The sequence below is a fragment of the Poecilia reticulata genome, chromosome 20 (assembly GCF_904066995.2).
Source record: "Poecilia reticulata chromosome 20, P_reticulata-male-v2, whole genome shotgun sequence".
Classification (NCBI taxonomy): Eukaryota; Metazoa; Chordata; class Actinopteri; order Cyprinodontiformes; family Poeciliidae; genus Poecilia; species Poecilia reticulata.
In genome coordinates this window covers 8,815,429-8,831,089 of record NC_088849.1, presented here as the reverse complement: position 1 = coordinate 8,831,089, position 15,661 = coordinate 8,815,429, and the positions used below count along the sequence as shown (strand labels likewise).

Here is a 15,661-nt window from a genome sequence, read left to right as displayed (position 1 = left end):
AGTTTTTACCTCATCAATCGTGTCATGGTTTAAATTTTCTGCAGGTTTATTGTCACTTCGGTGGTAGCTCCTTAGTCTCCCAGAATGTTTTACTAGAAATTATTTGATTACATAAGATTACAATAGGCTCTATTAGAAAGAATCTTAGACTGGTACAGATAAGCAGACCAATGCTATTCTTCACCCACACCGCTTGATAGGATATTGAGGCCACGCCCCTTCCGTGCGCCGTACGTTGTTGCGTCAGATCCGTAAATCCTCTGTGCTGTACTATTAAAGTAACAGATTTGAGCCCATGGACTCGATATCGATACGATAGTTTGATAAGTTGAACGCAAAACTTAAGTTTTAGTTAGCATCGTCGCTACGCAATTCCGCTCGACTATATAACCTCTCTTCAGAACTCTGTCTGGGTTTTCTCCAATTGAAGTGGATTTATTTTCAAACGCACCAATCAGCAAGCAGAAAAAGTCGCAGGTAAGCTTCTAGCGTTGAACTGACACATTACACACATTACAGCTTAACCTTAGACATTGAGGAAAATAGCTAAATAATTTAAACAAAATCCAAGAGGCTAGTTTTTACCAGGCTAGCTAGCACCATTTTATTTCCCCATTTATTTCACCGGCATCATATGATGCTAGCTACTTAGCTATACTACATTTGTTTACTTGTGGTTAAAGATTATAGGCTCTCAGTTTGTATGGATGGATAAGATAAAATGTTTTTTTTTAACTGCTACTTTTGCTTATGGTGTCCCTAAAGGGACATGGAAGGGAAAAAAAGGATAATATAAACTTAGTGGTTCGCATGAGATAGTATTTTGTGCTTACCATTTTCTTGTGTGCATGAGATCAGGCAAGAAAGTTTTTTTTCCTTCCAGTATCCCTTTTAGGTTCTCCATGTTTTGTTTTTCAGTTGAGCTAAAAAACAAACTGGACGACCACTTTCGAGGTAATTTTGTGTTTCTGTAGCAACACTTGAGCAGCATAAAGCACTGGGTCCACATTAAACAATAAAATGCACATAAAGCAATGGAAGTAGAAACATCATTGATGATTTAAAAAAAATTAACATCCATCCTATAACCTATACAAGCTTCTTGGGTTTACAGCTGTTCCTCAGAATAACCTAAAAAAAATCATAATAAAATAAAATCCACACAACTATCCATAAATGACATTAAAAACAATTGAAAATAAGGCGATGAAATTGTTTTAGCTTCCTGCTCTCAAGCAAACACTGCATTTAGACATGTTTGTATTTCGATATAATTGACAACGATTAACATTATGGTAACATTACGTCCTCCACCCAACTTTCTGGCATACTGTAAGGGTAAGGGTAAAATCTCAGATCAGTCTGTTCCTTGGACTTGAGTCACATGATCAGAGGGAAATATGTCCTGTGCGTTTAACTAGAGGATTTGGTCTCCGTCGCTGCAGAGAGACCTTTAACTCTGCAGCCTCCAGAACATGATCTGCTTGTCCTCTCCACCTGTGATCACCGTGTTGCACAGTTCATTCATCCACATGGCGGTGACAGCACCTGGAAAAGCAAGCGCTTATATTTATTAATCAGCTCACTGTTTGGCGTAAAATAACACAAAATCTGCCTTCTTAACCCGATTCTTTAATAAGTCTGTCTTTATTGTGTATGTTGACAGTGAATCAGGGTGGATTGTTTTATTACTATCCTTCATGTAAAGTTGTGGTTAACTCATAAAGATGAGTTGTACCAGAGTGAGCGGGGATTCTGCTGATGACCGTGTTGCTGAGCAGGTCCCACAGAAGGAGGTTACCAGAGCGTCCTCCACACAGCACCGAGCTCCCGTCCCAGCAGAAACATCTGCAAAACGCAGAGACACTGATAAATCCCACAGATAAGGGTCTTCATAGATAAGGCAGCTACTCAAAACAGCAAGAAAAAAAAAAACGTCAACACACCATAAACTTTTCCACATTTTGTCACCTTATAGCCATAAACCTGAATGTATTTTATTGTTGAGTCCAAACTCAAAGTAGGACAGAACTGTGATGTAAAGATAAATACAGTGTCATCAGATTTCCTGTACAAATAATCTGAAAAGTGTGACATGGTTTAGTACTTGGCTCCTTCTATGCAAAATAGCTCAAGCTCAGTCAGACTGAACTTTCATTTTTCAAGGCTCATCTAAGATACTAAATTAGATTTAGCTCTGGATGGACTTTGACTGGGTCATGAATGTGATTTAACCTAGAAAGCTCTTCTTTTGCAGTTCAGCAGCTTTTCTTCCAGGATCGCCCTGAATCTCCCAACAAATGTGAAGTACAGACAAGATTTCTTACAGTTTTCTTTTTTCACTGTGGATTTCTGCAGTTACTCTAGAGTTATCATTGGCTTATTATTTTAGAACCCAACCCTGAACTCTAGAGACTAATCAGATCACTTCTCAGGTTGAGTGGTTGAACTCAGTTTTATTTATGGGCGTTTTAGTAAAGATCAATACGAATGCATGCCACAGCTTTTGGTTTTTAATTGCAAACCATGTGTGCTTCCCCTCCACTTTGTAATGTGTTGGTCTGTCACATAAAATACATTATAGATTTTAGTTCATGGGTATGAAAACTTTTCCAAGGCACGCTTATGTTAGCAGCATCCAACATAAGCGTGCCTTATGTTGGATGCTAAGGCACATCTGAAGCTGTTAAAAAGCTTCAGATGTAGCGACAATATGTTTCATACCTTTGCTCCTCCTCAGCTTTAACAGAAGAGATCATCATTCCAGTCTGAACGTCCATCACCTTCATACAGCAGTCATCACCAACGCTGAGAACATGTCTGCTGTCTGAGGAAAGTAACAACCAGAGACTTGCTTTGAGTTACCCAGACCTTTCAAACATGCTTCTAAACATATATATTCAAGGAGAAACTTGAATATTCTCTAAATAAGAGAAAATACTTCATAAAATCAAGAGGTTTCTGTGCAGATTTGATCAATGCTAAGGCTTAATCATATTGCTGCTCTCGCACATGGCAGAAAGAACAGGGTGTAGTTTGCTATTGTGACACACCAGGACTGAAGGCGGCGTGGTGGATGGTTCCAGCATGGCAGTGGACCTGGTGAAGAGTCCGGTAGCTGCTGGTGTCCCAGATGGTAACCGTCCCGTCTTTACAGCCGGACACCAGCAGAGTTCCAGCAGGATTCAGACCGACCGTGTTTACCTGAAGGTAAGACAGCAAGAAAGCCAGGTTTTATTAGCATCAAGCAAGAAAGATTTAGCTGACACTGAAAAGTATAATACATGTTCTAGTACAAATAATGTTGTATTTTTCCCAACAATAAAATATAGTGACCATAAAATATAGTAAACTGATGCAGATATGCGACTCACCCCAGCATCATGTTCCAACTCAGCCAGCAGCTCAAATGTATTTTTTTTGTTGCCAGGTTGGTTTTTAGAAGAACACTGCCATACCTGCAAAATTAACACCAGAACAAAAAAATAATAAATCAAAATAGTCAAGTGAGGCTTTTAAAGTCAGCCAGAATTTTCAATCGGTGCGTCTTTAATCTGTGCAATGCTCATCAGAAAGTAAAGCGTTAGTAGTGTTTAAAATACCTTTTTGCAGGTGAAAAAAAAAGGGCACCTTAACAGTGGAATCCCAGGACGCTGTATAGAGCCTATCATCAAACCAGCACATCTCACTGATGGCGTCATCGTGACCCATCAGTGTGTCCTGCCGCCGGCCGTAAGGGATGGAGTAGAAGTATCTGCCAGGGAAGACAGAGAAGGTCAGGAAAGAGTCATCAAGTAAAATTAATCACTCGTTCACTCACTCACTGTACTTACACGTTGTTGTCCCATGAAGAACACAACACAGTTTTCCCGTCGGCCAGCATCAAGCATGAAGATAACGCCTGGAAAACAGCAGAGAGGTTTACTGTTCGCAGAGCTGGACTTGTTTTATGTGACATGAAACGGCAGGAAATCCAGCTGTTTACCATGTTGGAGAAGGAGACGCTCCTCTGGAATTCCTTCAGCTCTTTGGAAAACATTTTAAGTGTTGAGTCTGGAATAAAAGCATCAAGTTGACAGAAAAGTGAGACATGTTAAGTTCAACTTAAATTTGATGGAGGAGAAAACTTTCCAGTTGCAACTTTCCAGTTGCTTAGCTACCAAACAACACGCTGTACCAAGCAGGTATTTTTCTCTCCAAACCTTGAGATGTAGAGAAGATCGAAGCTCCGTCTCGAGTCACAGCGATGCCCGTCACGGCTCTGGACGTTTAAAAGGCAGAATTAGTTACATGTTTAGAGTGAAAAGTGTATATATTTAGGAGATTTATTTCTAATATTTCATGAAAACAAATCTGTCATCACAAAACCATTGAAACATTCCAAAGCAGACGATGCTGCCTGCTGCCCAAACGTCATGTCTGAAACTAAACTTTCAGTTCTGTGCTCCACCGCGTTACATCTATGACTCTTTTATTACCGTTGTCGAGAAGAAAGCAAGCAGACTTACTCCTTATGGATTTTGTGGCTGGAGATCCTCTTCAGAGTTGCCATGTTGGCCCAGGCCATCCTCCTGCTTTCCTCAGTCAGGTCTTCAAACGACGAGTCCTCACACAGAGAGACTGAAACAGCACATGGAAGAAAACGTTTCACACCACTTTCTACATTTTATCGTGTTACAATAATACATTTCAATGCATTTTAACAGGATTTTGTATGATAAAGGAACACAAAGCAGCAAATAGTTGTGAGGTTTACATAAAAGTGGTGAAACTAGAAGCAGTAAGAAGTTTGGTTTGCCATAAGCCATATTGACGTCAAATAGGACGAAACATTTAAGGGTGTAAAACTGCTGCAGATTCTTTTTTTTTGTGAACATTTTTCATAAACGTTTTCTTTCACTCTGCAATCCCGAACTACATCGTTTGATATTCAAGTTTGTAATTGGAACATGGCCTTAACTTCACACCCACTTTGTGGGTTTGCCACTGTGTGTGAACGTTGAATTTTATTTTGAAATCAGAATGCTTTACTGGATCAGATTACTGGAAAACAGTAGATGTGTTTTACTGATAATACACAGTTGAAACAGAGGCATCTGAATGCGTGAGCTGCAGCGTTACCAGGGGACAGCTCGCCTACGGCGGAGTTCACGCTGGAGCTCCGTGTGAGGTTCTGGAACCGGGGTATGATCCTCTGGGGGTGAGGGCTCGTGAAGAGCTGCTTGGGCGTCTGGCCGAACTCCAGGATCTGCGTCAGCATGGCTATTCTCTGGTCCGTGTCCTCGATGCTTCCCGGGGAGAGGGGGACAGTGGTTAGTGAGGAAACTCGTAGAACAACAATAATTATCATTTTCAGGTGATTTTCTTTGACACCTGTCACAGTCCATCCCGCCTTCGTAGGTCAACGGGTGAAAAACTAGAAAGAAAATTAAAATGGACATGAAATTTTCTGAATAGTTTGGGTTTAAAATTCCTTTTTTTTTTTTTTTTAAGTGAGTGTTACCATTATGAGCTTCGACAGCTTCAGTGCCCCTCTGCTTGAATCCAAACACCAAGTCGATCCATTCATGAAGGTGCTCTGATACATACTGACTCTCCAAGGCAAGCTGGTGCTTTTTAAGAAAATCACTGGCATCTGGAAAGATAAAATACACTTTGACTTTATTGACTTGACACAAGGTTTTCTATGCATTTCAAAGTTCCATATTTTCCCCCACGTTTAAGGCTCAGCGTTAGAAAATCTCTTTAAGCCAGTTTTCCAGGAGCAATATCATAAAACTGCAACATGTGTCAGAAATTTCTGCATTTGTCAGGCTGAGAGCATTAAACCTATACAAAACAGACTATAAAAGAGATTGATCAATGTTTTACACAAATACGACTAGAAATAAAGTCAGAAAAATAAAAACTTTCTTTATTTACAGTGTAAATGAGAACTAGTTCTCCATTGTCACCTGGTTAATACGTTCAAATATTTCCCCTTATTTAAGTAAACATTGAAAATCCTTAAATCAAATTCCAGGTTTTTCCAGGTCACTCCACCTGGGATATGCAGACAAAAGTTAACTTACCCGAGGCCCACGGAGGGAGAAGAACGTCACCGACTAACGTTCCATTCTGCTTTCGGCCCAAATCAAGACTCAGTCTGTTTTCCAGGAAGCTGGAGTCATTTCCATAAAACTCTGGGATCAGCTGCAATAGTAAGGACATAAAGATATAACGCACTCCTCCAGAGATGCTGTATTTGCAAACTATAACCTCTTTTACCCCTAAAGTGTCAAACTCAATGGAGCAAATCTTTCATAAAACTGTTCTCTAAAGTTCTCTTTGATGGAAAAAGGAAAAAAAAACATTCTCAATAACATTCTGCTGGTTGCAATGCACAGCTTAGTTTGGATGAAAAACATACAAAGAAATCTTTAACAACAAATGAATTAAAAATAATTTAGCTGCTTTGATCTCATGTTTCCTCGCCTCCGATATTCCACTAGGGGCGCTGTTTTAACAAAATGCTGAGGAAACCCACAAAGAGTAGGAGAACTAGTCCTGTCAGTACTCTATGTAAAATTAACGTCCAGTTTTTACCTCTTTAAAGTCTGTTGCTCCCTCTAAGCAGTTTTTCCATGTTTCACTGATGCTGCAGGAAACAGAAGCACCAAAGTAAATATTCTATCAGAAAAATGAAAACACTTATACATAAACGGCTGATGATCATCAAAAGTAAAGAGAATAAAAAATGTGCAATTTTTGTGGAAAGTTTCATGAATGGAGAACTTTAGTTGAGATTAATATAAGAAAACAAATGTTGATAAGTTTGAGTAATGCTACCTGTTGAACATGCGGTCTGCGTGGTCGAAGCGGCCGTTCTGCAGACACAGCATGTGCTCTGGAGCTGATGAGAGAGGACAGCTTCTGTTACATTTCAGCAAAATATTTAAATCTGACTTCATTTTTATCTAGAGCTAAAACGATTCATTGGATTAATCGATTACTGACATAATCTTCAGGTAATTTTGTAATCACTTAATCTTTAACTGGATTATAAAGACTCAAAAAACATATTTAGAGCAGTAATTAATCCAACATATGCGTCAATTTTGCATTTATGATAAAAAAAAAACCCTTTGTCCATAATTCTGTTCTACCCAGAATTCATCAGGTTGCATACCGTTGGCTTTACCCGGTTCAGATTTAATAAAAGAATGTTATGGTATTGAATTTAGGCAAAAAGTTTATTTTCTTATTTAAAAGAAGGAACTGAATCATTTTTTCAATTGCGTTTTTAATATATTTCTAATATTGCATTAAAAAGTCCAAATCTTTAGAGCATGTTGTCCTTTTCAATTAATCGACAGAACTATTGATTAATCGATTACTAAAATAATCATTAATTGCAGCGCTATTTTTTTTATTAAAAAATATTTACAATTAAAGGAGCTGCAATTGTATCATTCATTTTATCATGAATTGTTATAAATGCTGATTAGCTTTGAGCTTAGAGCTTCAACATACCGACTCTGACGAGGTAAAACAGGACGTATCCTGGAGAGGAGTAATGGCTCCCGTAGATGAAGCGCGGTTCGGGCATGCCTCCATACCGAGCCTGTGAGAGCAGAACCACTCAGAGGTTACCGAGGGATGGGTGGGGGTCTCCTTGCACACAGCAACAGCTTAAAACACAGAAAACAACTTTAAACCTCTCACCAGCAGTCTGTCGAGACGCTCCTGATTCAGGGCCCCAATGGGTTTACTCAGGTCCCTGAATGTGTCCGAATTTGCCAAATCTTATAAAAAATAAAAAGAAGAAAGCCTTGAATAAATAAAAATCTCTCACAGCTTTGGTTTTTCCACACATTTCCAGCTTGTTCTCCGCCTGCAACAGGAACACCGACCCACCTAACTGCGTGCTGGTGTAGTCGGCTATGACCCAGGGGAAGACGGGGTACTGGGACAGGTCGTTGCAGCTGCGGTCGGCCAGGTTGTTCAAATGGAGGAGATACTCATAGTTGCTGAGAATGCCGCGCTGCCACTGCAGCATGTAGCTCTCTGCTGTGTGCTCCTTTATGTGATTCTCTGAGCCAAACAGAGGAAAACTCAATGACATCGGATTCATTTGAACATTTCAACACCAACAAAAAGGGATCTTTTCTCCTGTATTTTTTACAGTACATTTTAAACTCTGCTGCATTCACATAAATAAATAGAACTTCAATCATACATATAAAAAAAATCTAAATGTTTGATAGCATTATTAACATTCTCCACTTTTTAAAGTTTTATGTTTCTTAATGACTTATTGTTGACGTAAACATTACAACTAACACGTCAAAATGCAAGATATAGAATCTGTATATGCATTAATAAACGCATGAAATGATCGTCAGGTGTGATTGAGAACCAGATCATTTATTCAATGTTTTTTAGGTGCAGATAGAAAAAAAAGTAATGTTCTCATATTATATAAAGATGAAATACCTGGTTGTCTAAGAGTTCAACTTTGTTGTATCTTTTTTCTTCTCAAACTTGTGTTTCAGATGGATTTTGCCAGTAGATATGAGAAATTCTTTAAAATTATTTCTCATGCTCTCGTTTTTTAGTCATAAACTTCAGAATCAAAATATACTTTATTGATCCCCCAAGAAAAATTGCTTATTTGTTGACAAGATGCTCCCATCCAAAGAATAACATATAAGCAAATATAAATGTATATATTAAAGATTTTAAAAAATTATGACACACATGTGAAATTACAAGAAACTGAAACATGACCTAAATACAAAATGTAAATAAAATGAACAAATTAAAAGCAAGTATGGAAATATGTGAATCTATAAATGCGTTCAGAATAAATTTCAAGACATTCAAAGTTGGGTGTTGTATAATCTGATGCCCTCAGGCAAAAATTATTTCCTGGGATTTTATTATTATTAAATCATCTTTGAGGTGCGGACTAATTTCATTCACAGTCATTTCCATTTCTGCTTACTGATGACGAACGCTTGGCTCTTCTACAGCAAAAGCTTTCCAGTGCTTCCTTACCCAGAAACGTAGCGATGTAGTAGTAGATTTCATCTCTGTCGGCTGGGTAGTAAAACTTCAAGTAGATGTCGGAACACAAGTTATTCTCACTACAGAACACCTCCAGCCCCTGAATAAACACAAACACACACGTTTTACAATCTTTCTGTAGTTATGGACGCACAGTGAGTGATGTTTTATTTTTGAAGCAGGCGTCCAGCGCTGCTCACCAGAGGCCTGAGCCCGTGCCGCCGTTTGTAGATCCTCCTGACTTCATTCAGTTTGATTTGAATCACGTGCTGCTGAAACAACATGTGAGGTTAACCGGCGTTTCTGTCGGGCGGCATCGTTTTGCGAGCAGCCGGCCACTGTGTCTGTGGACTCACCGGATGTCCGTTCAGGGGCTGGAAGTAAAGGTTTTCATTTGTGACACAGACGTGGCCCGGGTTGGACACCAGAGGCATCACCATCTCTACAGGACACTCCATGTGTGGCTTCTCTGCAACACTCTGAAAACTTCACAGCAGAGCATTGTTACGTTTACCCCAAAACTAATCTATGTTTTTGCTAGTGTATGAAATTAAACCAGTATGAATTTCGGATATCTACTTACCAATTCTTATCAAACGACGACCTTGCCAGTCGGGACTGCAGATTAGCCGCAATCTAAGGAGTTACAGATATTCAAATGTAAAAATATGTTGATGCCACGGGATGAGTCACTCAGGATCTTTTTTTAATGTTTTTTATTGTCTGAAATGAGGTGAGGTTAGGTAATGATCAACCTACCATAGCCGTCTGGTCTCCTAGTTTGTCCAGACAGGAAGCCCTGTGGAGCTACCAGATTTAGGAGGATAAAAAACAGAAAAATAACAATGAGATAAAAGGCTAAGAGAGGATTAAACACATTCATCAAATTTATTTTATTATTGTTTTTGCAAAAATACTACAGAAACTGGCTGATCTCCAGGTCCCAAATTTCACATAATGAATGTATCCCTGCTAATAGGGAACATCATTTCCTCTGTAGATGAATGCGCAGGGTGGCTGTGGTTTTGTTTTGCTAGCAGTTCTCCATGTTTCCGGTGCTTTTACTGTGACATCATCAGTAGAAAAGCAGAGGGTAGCAGTTTGCTCACCAAACTACCTAGTAATGCCACAAATTTGTGCAACAACAGTACGAAACATTCATGACACAAGAACATGTCTGAGACCAAAATTACACGAGTTGTCTGATATTTCCCCATTTAATATTTCTGGTGATGTTTAGGAAAGGAGTGATGCCTCCTGTGTGGTGAAAATAGAGAAGGTGGTAAAGACCAGGGCTCTTATTTCACAATCCCCTGAAGATCCATTGGTTTTACTACTCTGTGTATGAGTTTGACCGCTTGGAGCCAGTCTGCCTGTCATCCATCTGGTTTGCAGTATGAACCCATCAGGCACCCACTGTGGCAGTTCTCTTTAGTCAGACTTGAGGTGGGTTTTTTTAGGTTTTCTTATGTAAAGTTCTGAAAAAGTGGAAAACTGAGTTCTACCCTTGGTTAAAATGAAATCGGGGTGGGGAGTACCACAGGGTACTAATCTCAGACCTCCACTTTTTTCTATTGTCTGTGCTACGACTCTGTGCTCTTTTTCAGCATCTTAGCATTTTTTAAGCTTTATTTTCTGCTCAACACCATCAGTGTGCGCTCAGTTCGGCTTTATTTTGACGTTAGGATGTTGCTCAATCTTTGAAACTTAAATGACGAGGTGAAAGTGATGCTGCTTGTATTTATCTTTCTTCCTATAAAACAAAGCCTTATAAAAACTAGAAGTGAATATTGATTCTACTCTGACACTTCATTGTCAAGTAAAATTAGCAGTAGACATAAACTTTTCTCCAATTACGACCGGAGCAGAAGCCTTTTTGAAGTTGTTCCAAAGACAATGTCTGAGTGTGTTTGTGCTGTTCTTTTTACTCTGTCCTTTACACTAGGTGTGACTGTACAGTACTTTGTTGAGCCTTGCTAATACTGTTAAAGTACTTTGTAAATGATACGTTATCTTATGTGTTGTGCATATCTTAAAGCAATGAAAACAATTGAAATGTCTTTGAAACACTTTTAAAAGACATAATCAGCTTAAATAATCTGATTTTCTATTTTAAAATCACATACCTGCAATAATGTCTGTACCACATCTTCTGTTTTACTCCAACCTTCCAGTTCAAAGGTCAGTTTCTTTGATCCCTGCCAAAATAAGAGAAATTAAGTTAAGCAGCCAGAAAAGCTGACAGAACTCTCTTCTTTACCAATTTTTAAAAATATTTCTTATGTAACACTGTCAAATATTGAGTTTTACTTTGAGATTTCTCTGTTCTCTTTAGTTAGATTTAAATGTGAGTAAAAGTTAAGTTATAATCAGTTAAGATAATGATAGCCATAAGGCTGCTACAGTGAAGCACATGAGGTAAACAGCAGCTCCAGCTGACTCACCCTTTCATTCCTATATGGCGTAATGACGTTGCTTTCCTTGATGAAAATAACCTGAAAGAAAAAGTGAAAATGAGTCAGGCGCATTCACTCAGACTAAACAGAAAAATGCAGCCCTGAGTTGGAGGCTTTGTAGAATATCTCACCTGCTTACAGGAAACTGTGATGGCCGGTGGATGCGGCCTGAGAGAGGAACACAAATCCAATGAGGTTGAAAGACTTTTAGCAGACGTTTTTTTTACAAAACAAAGCATGCAGCGTAGCTGCAAAACATTTTCAAGTAAGCAAACCAGTTTGACAAAACGACAAGTACTCAGAAATGAAGGGAAACTCACTCGTTAAAAGGATTGTTCTCTTTCTCCACAAACTCGATTCTCTGACAGTCTCGCAGAGGAATCTGCAAACATCGAGGATCGATTAGGATAAGCCATAAAGACGGGCACAGCTACTCAAAACCTGCTAGCACATGTACATTTCCTGATTGTGGGATCAATAAACTCTCTTATCTCGCCTTAATCATAGCATCACATAAACAGTCCATGAGAAAAGTTATCAAGTGAGTCTTAATTGCACTTGCACTACTTGATGTTTTAGCTTTCAACAATCCTACATTGGATGGTTTTTATGATTTATGAACTGTAAAAGTGTGGACTGTATCTCCATAAACTGCAGGATTAAAAAGACAGAAAAATGCATTTGCAGTATCAACACAAACCTTTATAATTGGCTCTGTAAGGCCATCTGGATCAAATATGATGGATCTGGAGCAAACTTTGAAGGAACCTCTGATCTTACTGGAAGAAAAAAAACACAGCTACGTTACCATTTTATTTAAACCACATTTACAATTTTGTTTTAAAAAGCCAAAATCAAACAAGTTACATATGTCAGCTTTAAGCTTTATTTTCTGCTCAACAACATGAACTATCAATATTTATTAGAAGGTTTTTCTTTGTTTTATTTCTATAAAAATTAAACATTTTCGTACATGAAAACAAAAGGATTTAAATCCAAGAAAATAAATGTAATGTTTTTTGACTAAAGACTCAATTATTGTTACAGCTATTTGAGTGGTCACAGTCCAATAAAATAATATACATATATAGAAATGACAACCTCATATAGGACCGTTTGTTGAACATTTACATGCAAAACTAATCTTTAACATAAATGCCCTTTATTCTCAATGAGACACTGCCATGAAAAAGTACACTTAAAATAATCTAATAAATAATATTAACTTAAATATTCTTACTGGTGCAGAAAGATTATAATACAGACAGAACATTGTGATCATGTACACATCATAACTGGAGCATTTTCTAATTCAGAATGAGGTCAACACATTGTGTTGTTGTGCTGTTAGCATTAGCTCCTAAAACAAACCTAAATCATCTAACACACAAAAGGGAGAAGTACAGTTACGCTTAGCTGTCATGTAGTCACTGTGTTTATATTATGGTTGGTAATATCTGATCTTTATCTTTTAGTTTGCGCACTCTTGTATTACAGAATGAAACAATGTTTGATTCTTCAATAGACTTCAAATGCCACCATAGGCACGAAGCGAACATTACAGAGGTGACAGATTTGAATCAATCTTTTATATTTCAGGAAAAAAAAAAAGGCTGAGAAAGTCATTTCCTGAAGCAAAGCAGATGACGAGATTAAGTTTCAGAATTTCCATTAATGCTCTCACTTACTTCTCCTTTATTGAAGGGCTTGTCACATGGCAAGCAGTGTACTGCTCAAAGTAATATTCCTCCAAGTCCAGCAACAACAGAGAAAACCTGTGAAAAAAAAATAAAAAATCAGCAAACTGAACATTAGGCAACTAAAAACTAGTATATTAAAAAATACTAAAATATTACTAAAATAATAACATTAGTACAGGATATACAGAGTATGACTATTTAGTTTCAATGTAGTTGAACCAACCAAGTGACAGAAAAAAAACAACAAAAAAACAAGAATACTCAGTTGGTTATTGGAGGACTCTTTGGCTAATTATTGGACATTTTCACACAAACATAGACCAACATGCAAACTCCATGCAGAAAGACCGGGGCCGGGAAACAAACCCAGAACCTTCTTACTACAAGGCAACAGCTTTACCAACTGCGCCACTGTGCAGCCCGGTGATGACATTATTTCAATTTTTTTTTTTTCTTCCAGAACATGGTAACCTGTTTACCCCCAAGCTGTTTGGTCAGCATGGCCACTCAAAACATACAATGGTTTTCTGTCAAAGAGGCTTTACCATCTAATTTAACTCACATGTTGCTCAAAGAGCATCACTTTCAGCTAGCAGGTTTCTTTTAAGATGGCCGAACTACATAACATGCATCGTGAAATGAAATCTGTGAAAATAATTACCAGGTGAGGCACAGTCAGAATTGTTCAAAGTCTTAACTCGAACACACAAAACAGTGTGTGTCAATTTTGAATTCTTGCTGTAGATTTTCAGTTGGATTTAGTTCTGGACTTTAACTAGGCCAAGCTAACACATCTAAACTAGGGGTGTTGAGCTCAAATTCTTGAAGGTTGGAATGATGCAAACTTTACATACATCCCTGCTCCAACGTCATATGGCTGAAGTCCCTCTGCAGCACTTTGCAGCTTGATGACCTTATTGTTTGATACAGGCGTGGTAAAGAAGAATCACATCTAAAAGTTGCAGAACTGGGGATTAACTGGATGTTTATTGTCATAGTTCTGCTGGAAGGTGAACTACTATTCACTCAACCTCTAACGGGTCATCTTTCAGGATTGTCCTGTATTTTAGCTTCATCTACCTTCCAATCAACTCTGACCAGCTTCTCCACCATTACTTATTTAAAAAAAAATAAAATAAAAAAAACAAGCAAAACAAAACAAAAAAAAAAAGAAAGACAAAACCACTTTGCCTCAAAATTGCTACTGCTATGTTTCATCATGGGGTTTAGCGCTGCCCATTATGAAAAAACTGGGAAAACGCAAGTCCAGAACACTTGAAATATATTAGCCCTTTTATTGCATTGTTCAATGTGAAAAATTTATTATCATAATAAGAATAGTTAACTATGTCTTGCTAAATCCCATTTAATAATCTTTAAAAAACTAAACTGATAAGAGCCATACAAGCATTCACTGCCATACAAGTGCCTAAAAATAATTTTAATCGTATTTTTTGTCATTATCACTGCACCGCAAAATATCGCGATAAAATTTCTATTCCATATCGCTTACCTATGAAATCCAAACAGTCATTTGAAATAATAATAGTAATAATGCGCGCTCTGACACTACTTTAATTATATATTTGCGATATATCGAGGATGGTAGCCTATAGCCACACGAAACAAATAGAGGTTTTGCTATCTCTTGATCAAACAAGAACAGATTTACAATCTGTTTTCTTGTTGCTGACGGAATTCTGTTTGTTAACGGTATTTTACCTGCATCAAAAATGTTATTTTACACCTTTTATAATTCTAACATTAAAGCCTGTCTTTTTGCTGTGAGCTCAGCTTAGAGCACCTACTGTCAACAACACTGTTCCCAGTGTCAAACCACCATCGATGACCTCAACTCAGAGAGGTGAGGTCAAGCAGAGCTTGTATGAGATGATGGCTGGAGATAAATATAGGTTACAGTGCAAGTCACTTAGCACTTATTATTTCCAGGCATGAAATGAAGCAGCCGTCATGTGTTGTTTCGCCCTGGCTCAGGCTCAAACCGGGCAGCAGCTTCATGACTTCAATAATGAGAAGCACCCCACAGCTGTCAGAGGAGCTCTCATTAGCTGAGTGGCCCCGACGGCAAATTAATGACATTCAGCCGCAGTGAAAGCAAACACCCCGCTGTGTAAAATATGCGGCTGCGACAAAAAAAAAAAAAAAAAAAAAGGCTACTACTGACCTCCCCGGCAGAAACAATAATGGTAACAAGCGGGAGAGCGGCACTAACCTTTCCTTGGTTCGCTCTTGCGTCTTGAAAAAGGCCATGACCGCACCGCATCCTCCTCAGAAACTCAACACCGACTGCTCTGCAACAAAGCTCTGTCAACACGGAAACTTGCTTGAAACCACGTGACCAACTGTCAGCCAAATTAGATGTGCGAAATCGATAGTGAAGAGTCCTCACTCTGACTTTTCTTTTGTTTTACTTTGTTTTTGAGTGGACAGCAAGAA

At 38.3% G+C, this 15,661-nt stretch overlaps 1 protein-coding gene and 1 long non-coding RNA gene across 3 annotated transcripts; one reads left to right on the top strand and one right to left on the bottom strand.

Moving 5' to 3' along the window:
- Positions 1-74: 74 nt before the first annotated feature.
- On the top strand, positions 75-3,212 carry LOC145549336 (uncharacterized). The gene is made up of 2 exons (XR_014085265.1): positions 75-477; positions 2,741-3,212. It is a non-coding gene; the product is annotated as an uncharacterized LOC145549336 (long non-coding RNA).
- Positions 948-15,585, bottom strand: nsmaf (neutral sphingomyelinase (N-SMase) activation associated factor). 2 transcript variants are annotated; one of them, XM_008438388.2, is made up of 31 exons: positions 15,438-15,585; positions 13,193-13,279; positions 12,205-12,283; positions 11,825-11,886; positions 11,636-11,672; positions 11,493-11,543; positions 11,175-11,246; positions 9,808-9,855; positions 9,632-9,684; positions 9,405-9,534; positions 9,249-9,320; positions 9,040-9,148; positions 7,897-8,073; positions 7,705-7,784; positions 7,513-7,603; positions 6,829-6,892; positions 6,586-6,637; positions 6,072-6,192; positions 5,504-5,635; positions 5,374-5,416; positions 5,122-5,288; positions 4,509-4,620; positions 4,203-4,261; positions 3,986-4,053; positions 3,834-3,901; positions 3,631-3,754; positions 3,375-3,458; positions 3,054-3,204; positions 2,725-2,827; positions 1,739-1,848; positions 948-1,548 (listed from the first exon to the last, which is right to left on the bottom strand). In XM_008438388.2, the coding sequence occupies exons 1-31, from the start codon at positions 15,473-15,475 to the stop codon at positions 1,454-1,456; spliced, it is 2,739 nt and encodes a 912-aa protein (XP_008436610.2). In that variant the 5' UTR covers positions 15,476-15,585; the 3' UTR covers positions 948-1,453. The 2 variants fall into 2 exon arrangements, with proteins under 2 accessions (XP_008436610.2, XP_081457541.1); XM_081601415.1 differs by having other exon boundaries at positions 9,249-9,317.
- Between the last annotated feature and the right edge of the window lie 76 nt (positions 15,586-15,661).